The following is a 22,377-nucleotide window of genomic DNA, read 5'->3' as shown; positions in this document are numbered from 1 at the left end:
TTGGCCAATTTTAAGCCATTTCTAAATTTATTTGAATTGTTTCGACATGGTGAGTGTTAATACTTAATTCTTCAAACGCTTGCCAACATTTTGCTTGAAAGGCGCCAGATCGTTTACGAAATTCAAGAAAACCCTGAACGATCAGAGGTCTGTGATTGTAAATTACTTTGAACTTCTACGCATGACTATTCATTATTTTACCTCCCACTAGCCCATTACAGAGATCATAATTAGGGGATATGCGGACTTCTCAAATTATTGAAGATACTGAAGGGCATTATTAGTTTATCTAAAAGTCTCACTGGCTATTAGATTATGCTTAGTTACAGACAATATTCCACTAAGAATTCGTCATAAGGATATTCGTCCGGGTGTTTAAGAAATATCTTCTCACCTGTTTTTTTAATAAATTAAACTTTCTTTTGACTATCATCCCCTAAAAACTACTAAGGGTGATTTCCAGATTCGAATTCGGGCGGCTTGATCCGGTCCATAAATAGAGTAAATAAAGGTTGAAAATTATTTTTTTAGTTAATTTCAAGAGAATATTTACAAAGATGTTTAAATATTTAAAAATATTCACAAACTTGTCATCAAAAGAATGTGGAAGAATTTTAGGTGATATTTTTTATTTTTCAGATTTTTTTTTAATTTCAGGAGCAATTCGCAATATTTTAAAAGATATTTAGAATGTTTCGAAGTTTTAAAAAACTGAAAGATTATTTATAAGTTGAGGGAAATAAAGATTTTTTTAACAAATGTACATATTTGAACATTTCAAAAAAAGTGGGAAAACTTTAAATGACGTTTTAAATGGCAATACATTAAAACCCTTCCATAGTCCTCCCTTCTATAGCCCTTCCGAGAATTGATGTCGCACCGCGGATGGGTGTGAAAGGTGGCTTAAAAATCAATGTGTTTAAAATATTGATAATTATTTTATCATCTGTGAAAAAATGACTAGTACCATTAGTTTTTTTTGTAGTTATTTATTTTATTTGACTGATTTGTGATATTCTATTTAAGTACATTTAAATAATTATTAATTGATTATGTTTTATTTTCTATGTGGACTTCTGTAGGTTTATTTATTATTATATATCTTTAAATTATTATTATTAATAATTTAATGAATCAATTGAGTTCATTAAATTTCATTTGTTTTAAAAAGACTTTATTTTTAAAGGCAAGCAATAGTTGGCTCTACTGTTTTAAAAGAAGGTACGGTATTCGGAGTATTCGTATAACCTTATAGAACTTATCTAGCGACCCTGCAGGGGCTAAATAATTTTAGAAGAAATTTAAGGAAAAAATTAAACCTGAAGACCTAAAATTAGACAACACTTACAATGTAGACGAATCAGGGATTTTATGGCGTGTATTGATTGCGTGCGCATGGGCCTCTGGAATTCATCGCATTCCACTGTTGCTGATTGGAAAATCTCTATTTTCGCGATGTATCGAAAGTCTTGTAACCAAAGAATTATAAGGTCTACGTCTGAAAAACTTGAAAGTCTGGATATCACCTACAAACACCAGGCCAGTGCTCGGATGGACGGAGTTATATTCCCGCAATGGTAATTAATATTGCTATCGATATAACATTGATGTAACATTTTTGGAGTTATTTAATTGCATACTGCACAATTTCCTAGTTTCAAATTATATTAAAAGTCTTGATAGTCAGTTTTCAATCAGAATATCTTAGATTTAAATACTCTAAATTGTTTGACTTCAGTTTTAAACTTACAAAAGTTGTATGTTTTTTTTTTAATTCTTTGAAATCCTGTTGCATTAAATTAATCCAGAATAAATTCAAAACAATGAAACATTAAGACAATAATTTCTGAAATTTAAGCCTTCAAAATGAGATGAGTTACCCACTAGGTATTAAATAAATCAATATATATATATGTGTGTGTGTGTGTGTGTGTGTGTGTGTGTGTGTGTGTGTGTATAAAACGCGTTTATTTAACGTGTAGCAATAAAGTTTCTTCCTCATTTCCGGTAAATAGTTCAACTTTTAAAAATTTAATTGGCTATTTACAAATTGTTAATTTCTAAATAATTTACGTTTCCTAAAAATAAATATTGTTTGTAAGCGTTTGCGCAACAAAAAATTTAATATCTCAATTTTTCACAAGTGCGTGTTTTGTAGTTTTAAACCAAATTTAGATTTGCTCATGTTCCAGCATCATTTTTTTCTGTTTTGAGCTTTAAAATGTTCAATTTAAACTCAAGAAGATTTAATTTATATTTATTCAATTATTAATACTTTAAATTAGAAATAATAAAATTTCAATATCTTAAAATTATGATTTTCTTTTCTTTCAATAAATTTCTTTGAATAAAATACAAATGTTTTTGATTGTAAACCTTTTATATTAAATTCTCCTAGTTTGAAAGTCTAAAATAAAAAGTAATTTTTAATGGGAATCATTAATAATGAGAAAATTTATACACCGTGTTTGTTAAACATAAACAAATTAAAACTTTGTTTTACCTAAAACCAATTTAGTCGTGACAAATTCAGATATTAAACATGTTTTACTCAAACAATTACAACAATTAATTATTTTCAGAAAATTTGAATCTTTTTATAAATTAACAATTTATAATTGAAAACAATTTTTAAATGCTTAATTAAGCTTTTCAAAATTAAACTGACCTGACTTTGAAATGTCGATTTTTTCGCACCATTTTCAAATGCAAAAAAGATCAATATTCAATATTTAGTTCTAAAATCTTCTCATTTTACAAACTTTATTTTAAGAAATTGTTCTTTTAATTTTAGATTGTTTTAATTTTATTCTGGAGGTATTTAATTAAAAGCCGTTTAAATATAAATCCTCAAAACTTTAAATCTAAAATTGGTGAATTAAAAAATGACTGTCAAGACTTAAGTTTAAGATTTAAAGTTACATCTATGTGAAATTTGAAATTCTAAACCTCCAAAAACTGGCCGGCTCTCGCCAGCCAACTTCACATTTACTCTTATTCGCTCTCTAGTAATCATTGACCTTTATTTAAATAACGATCAATTTTTTCAGGTACAAGGCTGAGTTTATTCCTCGAGTTTCAGAACGTCAGTGCAAAGATGGAATAACGGAAAAGGTTGTTTTGCTCCTCGGTAATGCTCCATCTCACCCGAATTTGGATGAACTCAACGCGATACGCGCAAACTTCGAATGTTTATATTTGCCTCCAAATGTGACAGCGTTGATTCAGCCCATGGATCAAGGGATAATCGCGATGACGAAAAAATTGCACGAAAAAGATTTGTCAAGATGAATTTTGCTCAGTGAGAAACCAGAAGAAGTAATCAAGATTTTAAAAGAATTGAACCTTCAGGATTGCTTTGAGATGCTTAGCAAAGCGTGAAATAGCGTGTGAGCATCTAATTTTTAAAAAGCATGGAAACTGCTCTTCAATGACTCCTTTGCTTTTGACAAAATTCGGGAACCTCTAGCCAACCATGATTTTTCCGCCTATGTTCAGCATCATCCTTCCAACTTTCCTGCAGTTATTAGCGAATCGAAATCCCCAACTTATTTGATAAGTATTCCTAATGAAAATTTCGATCAAAAGTCCCTAACTCATTTGATAATATTGCCTTTTGAAAATTGAGATCAAGAATAGCCAACTGATATGATAAGTTTTCCTGTTGAAAATTGCGATCAAGAATCGCCAACTAATATTATAAGTTTTGCTTTTGAAAATTGCGATCAAGAATCCCCAGATGATGTAATAAGTTTTCCTTGTGATGACTACTATCAAGAATCCCCAATTAATTTGATAAGTTTTCCTGATGGAAATTGCGATCTAGAATTACCAACTAATTTAATCAGTTTTGCTCACGAAAATTGCGATCAACTTTCTGTTCTGTTCTTGGAATCAAATTATTCGGTAGAAGAGGAAAGAGAATTTTTCCTTGACTGCTTTGAAAATGACCACAACGATAGCGATTGCGTTTGGGAGTTATCATCAGACAGTGATATTATAAACTTTGTTACAAATGGTAAATGCATGTCACGAATTGTAACTGCAAACGAAAAAAGCGAGTCTGTGTCAGACAATCCTGAACCCATGGAAGTAACGCCGTTAGGGGCTTTAGACTGCCTCACGAAGGTCTAAAATTTCGTGAAATCGTGCCCAAAATGCTCACCGAAACATCTTGATTTCATCAGAGAATTACATAAAATGATAAACGAATGGCAAAAGAAGTTATATAAAAATCTGTAATGTTTTATATTTTTTCGACGCATGTTGCAGTTTTTATTATATCAACATTTTTTGTACTAATTTAAAAATACTAATTACTAAAACCTACAAAATATATAATACTAATACTTAAAACTTGTCACATTTTTCCTCCATATTTTTTCCTTCAAATATTGCACCTGATCATATACGCGAGTGTAAAGAAGTTTATAATTAGGCACTTTCTATTAAATTTTAAGTTATTTAAAGTTCAAATCTTTTCATCTATAAATTACTGGATTGAAGTTTGATTTTCGTGCCTAATTTTGAAGTTTTTGCTCAACCTCAGTGATTCTAACACGTTTCTTAGTTATTTCATTAATATTTACTTGATTCAATGTCTTATATTTTTTCAAGGTAAAACCTTTAAAAACTTTATTTGTTTTATTCTTCACAGTCTTTATTGATAAAAAATAAAACCGCGCTTTTAGGTACATTCTCAGTTAAAAACGTTGCAGTCTATAGCATCACTGCATAGATTAATGTTTTGATATTGTACAATTTAGTTCTGAGTTAATATTATTATATTTATTAAAAAGAAAAACTCGAAAACTTGAAAAAAATTGTTGTTAAGGTACCGTCCCATGTGATCAGAAATCGTCGTTCCGTAAAACAGAAACTCATGAAAGTGATCTTTTTGTCTCCTTCACTCTCATGAGTTTCTGCTTAACGCCGGCTTTGGGTAGAAAGAGAGAGAGAGAGTATGATCATTTCGAAAACTTCTCGTTGAAACACAACCGGATCTTCTCTGTCTACCTCAAACGATAGAAAGAGAGATCTTGAAACCATCGTTTCGAATTCGATCGCAGTTTTTATAACCTGCAAATGTAAGGTTTTGACGTTATAATAGTAAAAAACTGTGCTTTTCGTGGACAATTAATCTTATATTTATAAAATGTAATGATTTTCGGTTAAATAACTTCTTCGAACGTCTGGTTATGAAATCGTGTCGCATGCGCGATGACCCAGAAGTGCGAGCTTCTAGCTTCCTCACTTGAAGTTTTGACATCTAGTGGTTTTGTGAAAATAGTCATGTGTATTTGGATATTGCTGTATCCGAAGTGTTTGATCGAGCAAGCAAACGAGAATCCGGACTATCTATTTAAGAGAAAGCTCTTTTTCGAAACGAGATTCTCCGAGGCCCGCAAACTTTTGAAGTATATTAGCAGTTAAACCTTTATTTAACGCGTAGCAATAAAGTTTCTTTCTCATTTCCGGTAAATATTCAATTGACGCTTGTCTTCGTATTAGAAAAAAAATTTTTTTAATATTTTTTATCATGCACTATAATCCACTGGAAACGGTTTATACGCCCCTGACTATTTACATCCATAGTAGGCTATAATGAGTTAGTTCCCACCCATCGTCAGCCCCAAAATCGGCGCTATAGAAAGGTCTCACTGTAATTAAGTATTAAGAAAAATTTAAAAAATTAAAAATTTCTAAAAACGTCGAAAAAAGTGTAAGATTTAAAGGCAATTTTTGTAACTTTGAAAGTTTTTCCATTTTTTTTATTTGGAGTTAGTTCAAAAGACTTATAGGAATTTTGAACAGAAATCCTTAGGTGAGGTATAACCGATTCTGTCTACTTTCGGAATGAATACTACTCTGGCACCTCTCCATGCCGTCGAAACACAATCCAACGTCAGACTAGCTCTAGCAAGTCTCACAAGCGGCCCTAGGATAATCTCACCAGCCCTCTAGAAGAAGACTGGATATATGCCATCCGGACCAGAAGACTTGTAAGGGCTGAAGGATACCTTGATCAGGTGAACCAAGGTATCCCCATCAGACTCTAAGTACCCCCACCGGGCAATTACATAGTTCTGAGGATAACATCCGGATTTTGCGAAAGCAGCTCATCCAGTCTGTCCACCTCTGCTCCTTTCTCGATATCAGTGAAAAACTTGGTCCATCTTTCATGCTTTCCCTTACGTATTGCACTCATATATTCATCCGTCATCGTTGAAAATAATGAAATATAATGATTTATTACATTGAAAATAATGCAGTTTACAGTAAACATATGATGCATATCTTGAAATTTCAGACTTTTAATTACAACGAAAGGGTCCTGGTCCTCAGGTAGTTTAAATTCTTTGCCGTGCCCCTTCTACTGTTATTCCGTAGGAAGCTACCATCTGGCTGTCTGGTCTCAGAATCCCGAGACAATACGAGCGATATATCGGCTATTCGACATCAAAACCATATGAGACAAAACGAGACTGGATTCTCTAAAACCGATACCAATACGAAAAAAACGAGATTTTTTGATACCATATCGAGACAGTTTCCTATCCAATGGCATCACTAGACTGGAGTACTGGAACCGCAATATGGCCTCGTATTGAGATAATAACAAATTATATAAATATAGGTTGTATATGTTTCTCATTACGAGATATGAATATTCCTTAAAGTCGTCAGAAAAACATTTTTATATAACTTCCTTGATTTCTTTGCACAATAAGAATACAAATGAGATTTATATTTGACTTATAATACTATTCATCGCTTGAAAGATTTATGCTATCGTACATAAACATTCCATCACGAAGAGTTAAACTTACAACATTATCGCCAGTGATTACTAGATTGCTCGGTATTTTTATGTTTTGAAAATAAAAACTTCCGCTTTGTGATGCACTCCGATAAATAGATTTATCATTGTCATAGTGAAACTCATTCATTAGATGATCATTCACACTCACAGCAAAAGTAGGAATTCCTGGATAGGTGGGACCACCATTGCTTGCTGCTGCTATTCCGATTCGTAAAATTCTATTTTGTCCATCTACAGTATCAGTATACCTTATGTTCCAAGTTCCCGGCTTAGTTTGTGCGTAATACCAATCAGTATGGATGTCGCTTTTTCCAATATAGAATTCTAGATTTGCGGGTGGTAACGTATGCCAAATATAATTCCTTGGCTTGTCACTATAACGATATGAGTCTGATCGTCTATTTGTTTCTCCAATGGACCACTTTACTTTTGTGGGAACCACTAAATTCAAAGTGGCTCTATTCGCTCCTGCAGTGACGGTTATCTGTTTTTCTGCCTGAAAACCAATTCCATAACCTGCTATGGGATATGCAGTTAGCTTATATATTCCAGGCCTGATATTTTCCAGTTGAAAGTCTCCATTTTCATTTGTTTCAATGGAATACGAATATCCAAGAGTCTGTAGGTCAAACTCTTCTTTCAAGGAAGATGAAAGTACAACCATGCTTCTCGGAGGTCCAGTGATCCGGCCAGTTAGGGAACCTCTCTTAAGTGGATAATCTGTTTCATGCATCCATTTATAAGGCCAAAGATCCTGTTCCACCTTAACTTGACGAATTGCATCTTCCTTCATCTCATCGTCCGTTCCCTCATTAAAGTAGAGTAGCCAGGGACCATAAATTTTTGACCATCCAACAGGTGCTTTTAGTTCTGGTGTTCCAAAGTGGGCTCCTGTCATATAGTTTGCTATCAGGGCATCCTGATGAACCAGGAGGTCTTGTTTTAGAGCACCACCGGAATGGTATTCACGGCTAGCGGATAACAGCCAAGCACCATATCCATCCCCAAATACTCCCAGATATGGCGAATTCCTTATATAACCAGCATAGTCGTACTTGGTATAGATAGTACCATCTTTAAGTCTCCATGTTGTATCCTGAACTAATGTGTCATTGGTCAACACACTTGAATCTGGCAAGATACCCTGTTGAATGCTATTAGTGACTTGATGTGTTGCTTTGGGGTTGAATCGATAAATGACACGCAGCTCGCCAAATGTGAGAAGATGGTCTTGGTTATTTGTACTTTTTACGTAGGTATAAATACCACTCAATCCTCGTTTGATTATTAAATGATATTCAAGCTTGAGAAATCCAGGACTGTCTTGAAGATACATAATGTGGGCATGTTTAGCTGATTCGCTGATCACTTCAAGCGAATTGGGAGAAAAGTGGTTAAAAGTACCGTTATGCCAATCAAGATAAAAAGTTTCACCAACAGCTACATTTTCTACACGGTTTTGGTCATTTGCGTATAAAGAAGAAACAGTAGCGTGACTATCAAAAGAGATATTTATCAACCCATTATCCAAAGTAGCAGTCAGGCCATTTATTTTCACTGATACCTTAGGATGTTGTGAATCCAACTGAAAAAGATGTATCAATCGTTAAAAAAAGGTTAGTTTCGTTTTTGCCGAAGAACTTATCTTGTACCGAAAATATAGGTTAATTAAACAAATTTAGCTTGACTTACGCCATTTGTTCCAACTTCGTCGACTGAATCAATATTTTCACTTGTTCGGATTTCATTTGTAGATACGGCTTCAACTGATAAAATAGAAGAAAAAGAATTTGTGCTATCATAAATTGTGGAGTCCATATTAAGTGATCACAAGAATGTTTGTATTGGCATAGGATTTGGCTGTAACTTAGTGAATTCAGTAATTTAGTACGGGAAAAAAATTCTAATAAATATTTTGGGAAATTTCGAAATATTGGCGGTGATATCTGATATTTTTTTGAAAACTTTAGACTATGGTTCTAATTAACAAAAAATTTGAAAAATTTTCCAACACGAATTTTTTCACATCAAAAATAAGAAGTGATAATTCTCACTTATATGTGATGTTAAACAAACATAAGGAATTGACGAATATCATGACCTTAACAGCTTTTCTATTTACCTTGCCTCGTACTGATTCACCAGTACAATTCTAAACGTAAGGACTGCTTTCAAATATAATTCTTAGACTATATGTTAAAAAAATTGATTCTTATTTTGTGTCCTGGAGAACAAGGTGGAAATAGGGTTTAAGGTTATGTTTTATCTTGAACAATATACGAAGAAAATTGATTGGGAACAGATTCCGTAAAATTTGCGCAATGCTGACGGTACAAAACAGACAAACAATTGATCCTCATGACTTTGTTTATAGCAAAAAAGTTCCCAGATTTTTAACATTTACAAAATTTAAAAAAATTAAAATTTTTCAGCGAAACAACGCATAATATTAAAAAAGTCAAGAGGAGAAGAACGTTGGTTTCTGAAAATCCCACAATATTGTCCTTAAAACTTTTTGAATTTTTTTGAAAAATCTGGTACTCAAATTTTGATCACACGAATTGAGTTAAAATCACTTTTTGATAGAACGCGTCGGTTTCCTTTTAACCTTGAAAAATAACATTAGCAATACGAAATTTAATTTTTGGAAAAAAAGGTGATCTTTTTTATATTACGTTTAAAAGTATAATAGATGTTTTCTAGAAAAAGGTCTTTTAAGTGGAAATATTTTCTAGAAATAAATAAAGATTAAAACAGATATATTAAATATTTCGGATACGCTAGAAAAAAATCTAGAAGATTTTAAAGAAATTTTTTATTCTATATGTTTTGAAAAAAAGTAGGAATAATTCTAGTATTTCTAAAAGATCTTCAGAAAATATAGAATTTCGTTAGAAATCAAGAAATATTTGATAAATTTTCGAAAGTGTTTCCAAGTTTTTAAATATTTCTTTTTTTATTGAAAACGTCTCAGCTTTTTAAAAATAGTTTCAACTGACTCCAATTTTTCTCAGAATTTAAAAAAATCATTCAGAATGTAAAAACTTTTCCATAATATCTGATAATTTACCCAAGAATTTAAAATCTTCTACACACTTTTTCGAACGAATATTAAGCAAATACTTTTTGTTACCTTTTCAGACCTTCTATTCCTTCTTATCTTTAACAAATAAAAAAAATTGCCTATAAAATCTTTCAGATTATTTTTTCATTTTTATTTAACTTATCTCGTAAACTTACTCAATTTTTTTCAAAAATGATTTAATATGGTAAAATTGCCAAATTTGGCTTTAAAATCTTGTAAACACTTTTAAAAATTTTTAGGAATTAATTAAAAATAATTTTTTAACTTTTTAAAATTTTCTTTCAGAAATAATTTGAAAACAATCATTTAAAAGTTTCCCATGAATCTTAAGCAGTAGAAAATTTACAAAATGGTCTCGAAGATTTCAATATTCTTTTTTCACACATTTTGATTTCTTAAAAATTTACAATTATTCTTTTAAAATAAAACTTAAACCATTATTAATTTTCACAGAAATCTTGGAATTAATTCAATCTCATCAAATATTTTATAATTATTGAAAAGTTTCTTTATTTTTTTCGAATTTTTCCAAATAAGTTGTCCATAATTTAATTTTTCTTCTCTCTTTGAAAATGTGAGAAAGTTTACAAATAATGGTGTGTTAGCGAATTTCTAAGAACATAATTATTTCCAATTTCGAGTGGAGGTGCTGACTTGAGTCAAGCCGAATCCTCCACTATTAAAACATTTAAAAAATTCAAATTTTTCTTTAAAGTTTTTTTCTTTTTTTTTCTATAAATTTTCTTTCAGTTTTTCTTAGAGCTCTCGAATCCATCGAATACCAATTTCCAAAAAGCACCCCAAAGAAAAATAAAACTACCCACTTAAGTTAAAAAAACACGAACTCGGAAAAAATGAAGTGCACGAGAATTTTGGACTTATTTTAGGCTCTTGAATGCAACATGCAAATTTCGAAAACCACCCCTTCTTGTGTTCTCTTGTAGGATGATAAAAATTGGAGTTCAAATTTGCAAGGAACCCAAACATCAAAAAGTCCTTTAAGACTCTAAAATTCGAAAAAAGATGATTTTTTTGGCAAAATCGTACTGATGTTATATTCAGTGGTGGGTCTCAGCATTAAGGGCTGTATCCAAAACATCAAAGTTGCTAGTTTAAAAGGAGCCCAAAAATCAAAGACCTTATATTGACGAAGTAAAATTCCGAAAAACATAATTTTTTACTTTGGTTATTGCAACAAAAAACATGTTTTTTTTTGCAATTTTATGGGGTCAGTATGGTTTCTTATTATTAAGCTCGTCCAAAATACCACCTTGAATTTTTTGGCTCTATCCCTTAACCTTAAAAATCAACCTCTATTTACACCGTCAATACAACTTCGCTAAAAAATCATCTTTTTCGTAACTTCATAGAGTGAATTCTACCGTAATTTGGAAAACACCGTCAACTAAAAAAAATCGAAAAATCATTTTTAACTGAGTCCATTTCAAATCATGCAATGAGGTCTGCATGAGGTTTTTAAAAAATTCTATTATGAATGAATGAAACCTTACAATTTCATAAAAATTGCCAAAATGTTTTTCAAAATGTTCCAGTGTTTTACCAAATAAACATATTGGTTGGTCTTTCTTTTATTTGTTTCGGAATTCTTAGCTCTATCGAAGGATACGATAAAAATATCAAAATTTAAAAATTGAGGAAATAGCTGCGGTTTTCCTGAAAATTTTGAAAATGCATTTTCTCGAAAAGGCCAACTTAAAATTTTTTTATTGTCGATAATATGAACTATATGTTTTTCAATTTTCGCTTGTAGTAAACATTTTTTTCTGCTTGCAAATAATTTTTCGAGAAAAAATCTAAATAGTTAATTTTTTCAAAAATTACCGACGAAGGCAGTAAATATCAAGGAAAAAAATATTTTGGAAATTTATATCCTTTAAAAAAGCCTTGTTCATTTTCTTAATAGATGGCACCACGTCAGTTTATATACTTAGATATTCAATCATAATTATCTGGATCTGTATCTATTACCGCCTCTAGTTCTTTCAGAAAGAATTAAATCAATCATATGTTCACAAATAAACTATTTCAATTTAAAGAAGTAGCTTTTTGAGATAGCGTAACTTCCAAAAATAATAAGTATACGCTCAACGGTTTTTTTTAAGTATCGAGGAAAGAATGTTTTGCGGTTTTCGCAGTGTATTCCTAAATGAACGAAAATTACTAAGATTTGATTCTGGAAAGTGAATCAAAATAATTTCAAAATCAATTTTTAAATGAGCCGCGGCACCGTCTGCGACAATGGTTTAAAATGTACTAAAATGAGATTCATTGATAAAAATGCATGCGCTGATTCGTGCTTCGTGTCATCACTGATAAAATCGAAAAAATGAAACAAAATCCTTTTCGAAACCAGAAGCAAGCGAAAGCACAATAAAAATGTAAAAATTAATGGTAAGAGAGGCGGGAATGGATCCGGATCGAGATAATCATGATTGAGCAAAAACTGAGTAAAACTGAAAGAGGCTTTTTAAAATTAAATTCTTCTCTTTACTACTTTTGCCCTTGATATCTGCTTCTTCTTAGGTAATTTTTGAAAAAGTTAACAATGTTGAATTTTTTGAAAAAGTTTTGTTCAGTAGGAGGAAATTGTTTACTAGAAGCTAAACTTAGAGAATATATAGACTATATTATTGACAATCAACAACTAAAATTTAAAGGTGGCCTTTAAAAAGAAGAACCGCCGTTATTTTCTTAATTTTCAAAATGTTTATATTTTTTCCAGATCATTCGATAGAGCTAAAAATTTATCAAAACATGAAAGGAAAACCAACCAGATGTATATTAGGTCAAAAGCTGCATCAGTTAAGAAAATATTTTCGCAGTTTTTATGAGATTGTAAGGTAATCTTCAACAGCTTACCATTCCTGAAAAAAATCTTCCACTGAACAGTGAAGCACAGTCTTCTTTATACCATTATAATCGTTATGAAGAGATAATCTGATTATTAAAATAATTTTTTTTATCACACAGCCATCATAAGTTCAATTTTAGATACTGCAAAATATACCTAAAATTACACTTTTTTAAGGTAGACAGTAAAATTTTGACTATAGTTACAGCGTACAATAAAGTAATGTTCAAAAAGTAAGGTGACTTCAATTTTCGCGGGCTACGTACATTCAAGTTTTAAATTTTTTGTTTTGTTGTGTTGGTACACTCGTCACGATCATATGTTTACAGTTTTGACCATATAGCTCGTGTTGTTTTTCTGGGAGAGGTGTAAAAGGTTAGAAGGCTTTGGTGTGCTCGGCGATTTTCTTCTTTCGAAAAAAATGGAGCAAAGAATTTGCATTAAATTTTGTGTGAAAAATGTAATTCAGTGCTCTAAAACTCTTGAAATGTTGACAGTTGCATACGGTCAGTCTAGTCTGAGTAAGAAAAATGTGTATAAGTGGTACAAGCTGTTCCCAGAAGGCCGAGAGAATGTCGAAGATGAACCTCGCCCTGGACGTCCTAGCACGACAACAGATGAAAACGTTCAAGCAGTGGAAAAAATGGTGTTGAAAATCGCCGAATTACTATCAGAGAAGTTGCTAAAGATGCTGGCATATCGGTTGGCTCATGCCATGCTATCTTTTCGGACGTTTTGGGCATGAGACGTGTGTCAGCGAAATTTGTTCCAAAACTACTTAATTTTGATCAAAAGATCCATCGCTTGACCATCGTTCAGGAGATAATGAATGAAGTCAATAATGACATTCACCGGATTTGGCCCCAAGTGACTTTTTTCTTTTCCCAAAACTGAAGAGATCCATGAATGGACATCGATTTTCAACGATTGAGGAGATAAAAACTGCATCGCTGAAAGAACTCAAGGCTATACCACAAAATGATTATCAGAAGTGCTTCGATGATTGGAAAAAGCGTTGGCACAAGTTTATTATATCTGAGGGGGATTACTTTGAAAGGGACAATATAAATATTGAGGAATAAATGAATATTTTTTAAGAAAACCATAAAGTCACCTTATTTTTTGAACACATCTCGTATGTATATTATGATACGATAAGTGCAGTGACCCCAACTTTGGCATGTAGACGTAAGCTTGCGTTAACTGGCGTGATAAAAAATTTGGATTTTGTAATGAATTGAATAGGAGTGTATTAGATCCGATTGGATTGGAGTGAAGTGGATAGGATTAGAATACAATGGATTGGAATTAAATGGGTTGGAATGAATTGGATTGGATTGATTTCGCTTGAAATGAATTGGATTGGGATGGATTAGACTTATGTGCATTGTAATTGATTGGAGTGGGTTTGATTGAAATGAAATAAATTGGAATGAATTGGGTTGAATTGATTTGTTTTGAAATTCATTGAATTAGAATAAATTGGATTTAAGTGAATTAGATTTGATTGGATTGAATTCGATTGGAATAAAGTGAATGAGATTAGACAGGAGTGGATTGGATTAAACTAGATTGGAGTGAATTGAATTCAAATAGATTGGATTGGAATGGATTGTAATACATTGAATAGAAGTGGATTAGATTAAATTAGATTGGAATGTAGTGAATTTCATGGGATTGGAATTATTTGGATTGGAATGAAATAAGTTAGAATACATTAGATTGGATTGGTTTGACTTGAAATTAAATGAATTAAAATGAAGTAGAGTGAAGTGCATTTTATTTTATTGGAGTGGAATGGATTCAAATAAAATTGAATGAATTGGGCGACATTGAATTAGATTGAAGTGGATTGTATTGAAATGAATTTGATTGAAATGAAATGGAATGAATTGTATTAGATTAGAGTGGAACATATTCGTTTAGATTGGCATATATTGGATTGGAGTGATTTGAAGTGGAAAGAACCAGATTCAAATGAATTTGATTGGCATGGATATGAATGAATTGGATTGAAGTGGATTCGATAAAATTTGATTAAATTGGAATGAATTTCATTGTATTTAATTCGAACCAATGGTATTGGATTGAATTGTAATTATTTGGATTGGTTGAGAGTGGTTTTTAATACAGTGGATTAGATTGGACTGGATTGTATAGGGATGGATTAAAATAGATTGGATTTAATTTGAGTAGATTGAAATTATTTGGATTAAATTGGATTGGAGTGAATTTGGTTTAATTGGAATGGATAAAATCACTTGATTGATATGTAATGGTTTGAAGTGGATTAGAATCAAATGGAATGGATTGAAATGTATTGCCGGAAGATCGATTTGAATGAACTGGATTGGAATAGATTAGAAGGAACTGAATTCGAATTGGTTGAAGTAGATGGGAATTAAGCAAATTGGACTATAATGATTTTGATTGGATTAGAATGAATTTTATTAAAATAGATTGAAATTAATTGGATTGAAATGAATTAGAATGAATTGTATTGTATCGTATTGGATTCAATGCGATTGTATTCGAGTGGATTGGAATGGACTAGAAGGAATTGGATTGTAGTTAATTGCAGTGGAATGAATCGGATAGGATTACAATGAATTAGATTGAATTCGAATGAATTAGATTTGACTGATGTGGCTTAGATGGGATTGGATTGCAATGGATTGTATTAGATTATAGTGTACTTATTCAAAATGAAATGAATTTCATTAAATTGGAGTAAAGTGGATTGGAGTGCATTGGAATGAGTTGGATTGGAATGAATGGGATTGGAGTAGATTGGATTAAATTAGATTGGAGTGGTTTGGATTGAAGTTTATTGGATTGAAATGAGTTAAATTGGATGGTAATTAGTTATATTTGATTGGACTGGAATGGATTGGAAGAATTTGAATTCCAGTGGATTGGTTTATATTGGATTTGATTCTCTCTCAGGTTTTTAGATTAGGAGTCTATGCAAAATATTTGCACTTATGATCTACTGATGTGATAAAAAATAGTGTGTCACACTCGGCCTCTGAGTTGCACTTATAATCCTTGTATAACAAATAACTATTTAAAATTTTGAATAACTTTTAAAATGATTATTGCTTAATTTGAGGAAAAATGCGTTAACTGCAAAATCTGGCGTTAACTTAACCGTAACTGAATTTATTATACGTTGCAAAATGCAAAATTATTATTGGAACTCTGTATTTTTTCTAATTAATAACGTTATCAAAGTACAAACGTCATTCTGCAGAAAAATATAACAGGTAAAAAATAATGTTTGCAAATCTTTTTAGTTGTTTAAAGAAGAAACAGGTGGAGACAGGAGCAAGGAAATAGGAGTCTGTATGGTAAATAAACTGAAAGAGTTTATAGAAAAAATAGAAAAGAAGAAGATTAGGTATGAACAAAAGGAGGGAGTAGACTATTTATTTGAAAGATGGGAACGGTCAATTGAGAAGGTAAGGGACGAATAAGCACAAAAAAGGAAGAGAAGAGGAAAAGAGAGGGTGGTGCGACGAGGAATGCAAGGCGAGTAAAGAGAAAATGAAAGAGTGTGCAAAAAGTAGGATAAGGTACATGGAGATGAGGGAATACAATAAGAAAAAAAGAGAGCATAAGAGGATGCTAGGAAAGAAAAATCAAAGGGGCAAGAAAAAATACAAGGAAAAATTAGAAATAGTGATAAAAAAGGTAGGGTTTGGGATGTAATAAATAAGGAAAGAGGAGGAAGGAAGGGCGTGAATGAAGAACTAGAATTGGTTGAGTGGACAGACTATTTCAAGGGACTATTAGGGGGAGAACAAAATAGGATAATAGGGAAAAATATAAAGTTAATACAAGGATAAATAGAACGAGGGAATTTAATAACAAGAGTAGAAATTGATGAGGATACAAATAAATTAAAAAGAAACAAGGCTACATGAGAAGATGACATGGAGAACGAAGCGTTGAAGTGTGGAGGAGTAGGGCTCAGAGAAGGATTGTGGGAAATCTGCAACAAGGTCTAGAATGGAGAAGGGTGGTCAGAAGAGTGGATGACAGGGCTGGTGGTACCACTAGTCAAAAAAGCGGAGGGCAAGACGGTAGAAGAGTACAAAGAGATCATTCTCATGCCAGTTGGTTACAAAATATATGCAGAAATTTTAAGAAATAGGTAGGAGAGTCAAATAGAAGAGAGAGGAAGTATCACATACAATCAGACGAGATTTAGAAAAGGTATGGGAGCGATAGACAACACTTACGTACTGTACTACTTGGTTGATAACAATTTAGGAAAAATCAAAGGGAAGCTATTTGCATTATTCGTAGATATCAAAGCAGCGTTTGGCTTAGTGAACAGAAAAGTATTATGGCGGGCAATGGAAGAGAGGGGAATATAAGTAAGGCTGATGAAGAGGATAAAGGAAATTTGTATTGAAATCAGGATTAGGGTAAGATAGAAAAGGAAAAAGAAGAGGTATTCTGGGCAGGAAGAGGTCTAAGGCAAAACTATTCTTTGAGTCCGCTACTTTTCAACATTCTGTTTGCAGATTTAGAGAAGAAGCTAACAAAGAAATGGAAAGGGGGACAATGTTGGGTGGCAATAAACTATTATCTCCAGTTTACCCGGAGGACGCAGTTCTGAAACAGACGACGAGAAGAGGATGAATCTAACAATAAGAATATTCGAATAGTATGTAGCAAAGGTTCTGAGAGTAAACGAAGAGAAGACCAAGGTGATGTGTTTTAGAAGTAGAAAACCGATAATATATTACGTTTGAAAGATAAACGTACAAACAGTTAAGAAGGTGGAGGAGGTTTGTTACATAGGTTATTCGTTTGAGGCAGAAGGGGGAAACGAGCTGCAGGTAAGGAAAAGAATAGAATGTGCGAGTAAAGTAGTGGGTCAAGTATGGGGTATAGGAAAGAGAAGATTCAAGGACGTCTTGAAAATAAGGATCTGGTTGTCTGATGCGTTGTTTTGAGGCAGTATTGTGTAATGCAGTGGAGATCTGGGGATGGAAGGAACATACGAAAGTAGAGAGCATGCATGAGCGATTTCTGAGATGGGTAATGGGGTTTAGCTGGAGTTGCCCAGGATACATGTTAAAGGAAGAATTGGGGAGGGTAAAATGGTTACTAGTCAAACTAAGAGAGCCTGGAGTTTGAAATTTACCTGAAAATGAGAGGGGGGAGTACATTAGCACAAGTATGCTTGGACGATGTTTTGAAGAAAGAGACGAGAGGCAATCTGAAAAATTCGCAATGGGAGAAAGAAAGGAAAAAAACGAGGAGGGTCTGTGGTATACGAAAAAGGGTTATGGAGTGGCAGGACATAGAGTTAGAGCTATTAGTCAGACAAGGAGAAGAGAGATGGAAAAAGATTATGGATTCGACGTACAATAGATGGTATATGATTGGCAAAGGGCTGAAGAAACCAGAATATCTGCAAAAAACAAAAAAAGGACGACAAAAGGAATAGGGTGGTACGGTTTGGAATGGGAGAAAGAGAAGAATTTGTGAAGAGTATGCGAATACGAATTGGAGTCCTGGGCCCCTGTATTTGAGAGATGTACAGGAAAGGAGGATGGAAAGTTGGGTGTGAATGAGTGTGTAAGATGGATTTTGGAGAATAATAGAGAGGGAGTGATGTGGATGTAAAAATTAGAAGAAGTTAGGGAAAGCAAGGGAATAGGGCAAACCCAAAGAGGCTAGCCTGGAATAGGAAAGTGAAAAGCAAAAGTTGATTTCAAAATCTTGAAAAATGTTTATTTTTAATGGTAAGAGAAAACGGAAGCCCTGAAAGATCGCTTATTAATAGAATTATTATTAGTGTTATTTTTAATGTTATTATTGTTACATTCGATTATTAAATTAGGCGAAAAATCAGAATGTCAGCAGCTGGTAAGTTAGAGTAAGGACGGAATGTGAATATACATATGTAAAGGGAGCGGAGGCTCTCAAACAAGTAAAAGGGAGAGATTAAATATACATGCATACCAATTTTTGTTTACTGACAATTTATGTAGTAGATAAGATATAAAATTATTCGTCTTTTCTCACGTTCCTATCGCCAGGAGGAGAATAAATACAGATAATTGTGAAACTAATACATATTTTACATTTTAAATGGTTAATTATTTGTAATATGACACCTGCAAATTGTGTATGGTAATTTTTGTATGAATATTTGGATTTATTAGTGAAAATCCTTGACCTTTGATTTTTAAAATCATCATAACTCAAGAATTCTTTGATTTTCTAAATCATCACAACTCAATAATTCTCAATTATACATGTTTAAAAATTAATGAGTACCCAATTGTAAACCTTCAAAAGTGAATATTTCTATAACGTAAATCGTTAAAATTGAATAATTTTTCATTGTAAGTTTTCAAAATTGATCTATTCCAAAAAATGTTCCAACTAACAATTCCTTAGTTATGATGATTTTGAAGATCAAAGTTTAAGAGTTTTCACTCATGAATCTTTCAAATGGATGAAATTTGAAATGCAAAATCTTCAAATTACAGTATTTTTAATTGTAAAAAATAAAACTAGGAAAATTTTTCAATGGTAAATTATAAAAAAAATTCTTTAATTTTAAAGACTGACAATTAAAAGTTATACAATGTTGGAGATTTACAATTCAAATTTTTGAATCTTAAAGATTCGCATTTTACATGTTTTCAGTTTCAAAATATTAGCGATTCAAAATTATGTCATATTAAAGATTCAAAATTGAAATTTATTTAATTTTTAAGATTTATATTTTAATATTATTATTATTATTCAATTTATATTTCTGAATTTTTTTTTATATATTTGAGTTTTGAATGTTGACATTAAAAAATTCTTTAATCTTTGAGATTTTTAACCAATGGCTGTTCAATATTTAATGCTGATAATGAAAATTTGTTTTGAAATAGTGTAATTTTAAATTGTTGGAATTTAAATTTATTTCATTGTTAAAATTGATATTTGAAAGGTATGTAATTCTGAACATTTTTTGCAATACTTGTTAAATTTTAAAGATATATACAATTTTACAATCTTCAATTTTGAAGATTTACATTTGAAAACTCTTCAATTTTTAAAGATGTATAAATAAAAATGTTCACATTGTGATGATTTTGTAGCTTAAAAGTCAGGAGTTTTTAATTTTTAATCTTCTAAATAGATGAAATTTCAAATTTAAATCATCAAAATTGCATAATTTATAATTTTAAACATAAAAAATTCCTAATTTTTAATCGTCAATGTTTTAAATAAGGAATCTTGAATTTTGAAGTGCAACAATTCAAATTTTTTAAATTTTGAAGTGTTACAATGAAAAATTCTTGAATTTAAACAAAGTAATTACAAATAATTAGACATTTAAGACGTATAGTATGTATAAAGAAGACAATCATCGAAACAGTTTTTTAATTTTAAATTAAAAAATGTTTGATTTGGTGAATTAAAATTACTGTTTATATGTATTTTGTTATTAAAAAATATATATTTCTATAAATATTCAGAAATATGTAGAAACTATATTTTCCACAGGTGTTCGCAAAAATATTTTTTAATCTAAAATCTTTAGAAATATTGAAAATTTTCTTTCTGTTTAAAACAAAATCGCAATTTTTATTTAAATTTAATTAATTATAGCTCTTTTTTTTAACGATTGTTTACTATTTGTGATTTTTTATGAAAAAATTATTGCATCTGAAAAGTAATAGAGTATATTTTCGATGAGCGTTGACATAAGACGCGGAGAGAGGAAGGTAAAATAGATTAGGTATGTAAATGATTCTACTTTCATCGTTTTAAAGAAAAATAACTTTCAAGTACAAAACCTTGGTAAAGATAACATAGTCTATTTATAAATTTTTTAAAATGCCTTCTAATTTTTTTCAAAGTTGAAACTTTCACACAATTGTCTTCTTTTATCAAACTATTATATATTGAATAATAACGCAAAGAAATTTTCAAGCTTCAATAAATTATGATAAGATATCCTTAACAGATTAATTCCTTTTAAAAATGCCCAACCAAATGATGCCTGCAAATAATGGGTTCATGTAAGTTGAAGTTTTTTTACGCAGAATCCGAATCCGGGGTCATAATTGGCCAATCACATCAGGATTGTAAAATATTTGAGGTTATGTACACAAAAATGGCGTTTTTGGCTACTTTTGAGGTTATGTACAGAAGATACAAGATTTTTTCGGATATTCCATTAGTTGTCCTTGGCGGACATCTTGGGTAGGAATTTCGAGGCAGGGTCGTTCCAAGTCATATGGTGAGCCTCAACCAATTTCAAACTAAAAGTTGTTGTACTCAACTTTAATATACCATTTTCTATTTAGAAAAATTTTAGAATTGAATTGTCCTTATTTCAAAAAAGGCTCGATACTTTTTTTTCTTAATATATTTGAAAATTTTATAAAATGTCTAAAAGTAGTTAACTATAAACAAAAATTCTCCATAAAATGCGCAGTTTTCAATTTATCCAACTCTTTTATTGTATATAATACTCTTTTACTCAGTTTTTAATGCAAAATAACTTTTCTTGAATAATAATTTAAAATGTGTGAAAAAGCGAAGTAAGTTTCACTTACTTAAGGAGGCATTTAATACTTTTTGGTTTTCAAATATTTAAAATGCTTAAAAACGACCCAAAGGTAATAAATAATAAAGAAAAGTTGCAAGTACAAAAATGCTTTAATAACATTAATGACAAAACATAATGTTCTGCTATACGAAAATTTTCATAAACCGCAAAGTTTTCAATTTATCAAATTCTTTTATCATACCTTTTTTAAAAAAGATTTGAATATGGAATTATTATTATTATTATTATTATTATTATTATTATTATTAAATCATTAAGCCATTTCCCTTTCGGGGTAGGCGTGAGTCACTCGGCAGGGGAAAGGAGTAGTGTGTGGAAGGGATAGAGATTTTTCAGATTGATCCAGAATTCTTGTGCTATTTAGGTAAATAACACGTTCGTACCGCAACACTGCTCCGACCCAGGTTGCTGATCAATCTCTCTAGCAATCACCCCAAGCGAAGAACCTCACGAAACCGTTATGTAAGGTTTCCCATTTGGGTCCATTAATAGCCAAGGTCTTTGTTTCAGGCGTCGTTCACTCTACTGACACTCTTTTTATTAACTATTTTCCGCCATACTTTCCTGTCCTAGCATACTTCTCTAGCTTCTTTTATGTACATGCATTTTTTCATGCAGGCTCTCGTGTTTCTGTGACTTCTTATGTCTCTTCTAAGTAGGGTCTCATTCACAAATTCTAACCATTCTTTCCGCGGTCTACCTCTGGGCACGCTGCCATTTACTTTACCTTGATACACTTGTTTCGTTAGTCGTTCATTTGGCATTCTCTCAACATGTCCGAACCATCTTAACCGATTTCTTTCCCATAGCGTTTTCTCACTATTTCCTTCGCACACCATAGTTTTTGTTTTATTTACGTTAATTTTGAGGCCCATGCTCTTCATGCTTGCATCTAGTTTATTCAACATTCTTTGTAGGTCTTCGATAGTCTCTGCCGTAACAACCTTATCATCTGCGAACGCTAACCCTCGTACCCTTACTGTTTCGAGATCCAC

At 31.6% G+C, this 22,377-nt stretch overlaps 2 protein-coding genes across 2 annotated transcripts in view; one reads left to right on the top strand and one right to left on the bottom strand.

Moving 5' to 3' along the window:
* Positions 1-6,764: 6,764 nt before the first annotated feature.
* LOC117180723 (rhamnogalacturonate lyase-like) lies at positions 6,765-8,641 on the bottom strand. The gene is made up of 2 exons (XM_033373213.1): positions 8,516-8,641; positions 6,765-8,408 (listed from the first exon to the last, which is right to left on the bottom strand). Exons 1-2 carry the CDS (start codon positions 8,639-8,641, stop codon positions 6,765-6,767), a joined length of 1,770 nt encoding a protein of 589 aa, XP_033229104.1.
* A 10,012-nt stretch (positions 8,642-18,653) lies between these two features.
* Positions 18,654-22,377, top strand: part of LOC117180713 (rhamnogalacturonate lyase-like) — a 44,392-nt gene continuing 40,668 nt past the window's right edge. Inside the window, exon 1 of the mRNA XM_033373203.1 lies at positions 18,654-18,666. Coding sequence (XP_033229094.1) covers positions 18,654-18,666 — 13 coding nt within the window. The remainder of the gene's footprint in view (positions 18,667-22,377) is intronic.

Source organism: Belonocnema kinseyi, chromosome 1 (assembly GCF_010883055.1).
Source record: "Belonocnema kinseyi isolate 2016_QV_RU_SX_M_011 chromosome 1, B_treatae_v1, whole genome shotgun sequence".
NCBI lineage: Eukaryota > Metazoa > Arthropoda > Insecta > Hymenoptera > Cynipidae > Belonocnema > Belonocnema kinseyi.
Note: the sequence above shows the minus strand (reverse complement) of the source record. Positions and strands in the feature narration are given on the sequence as shown.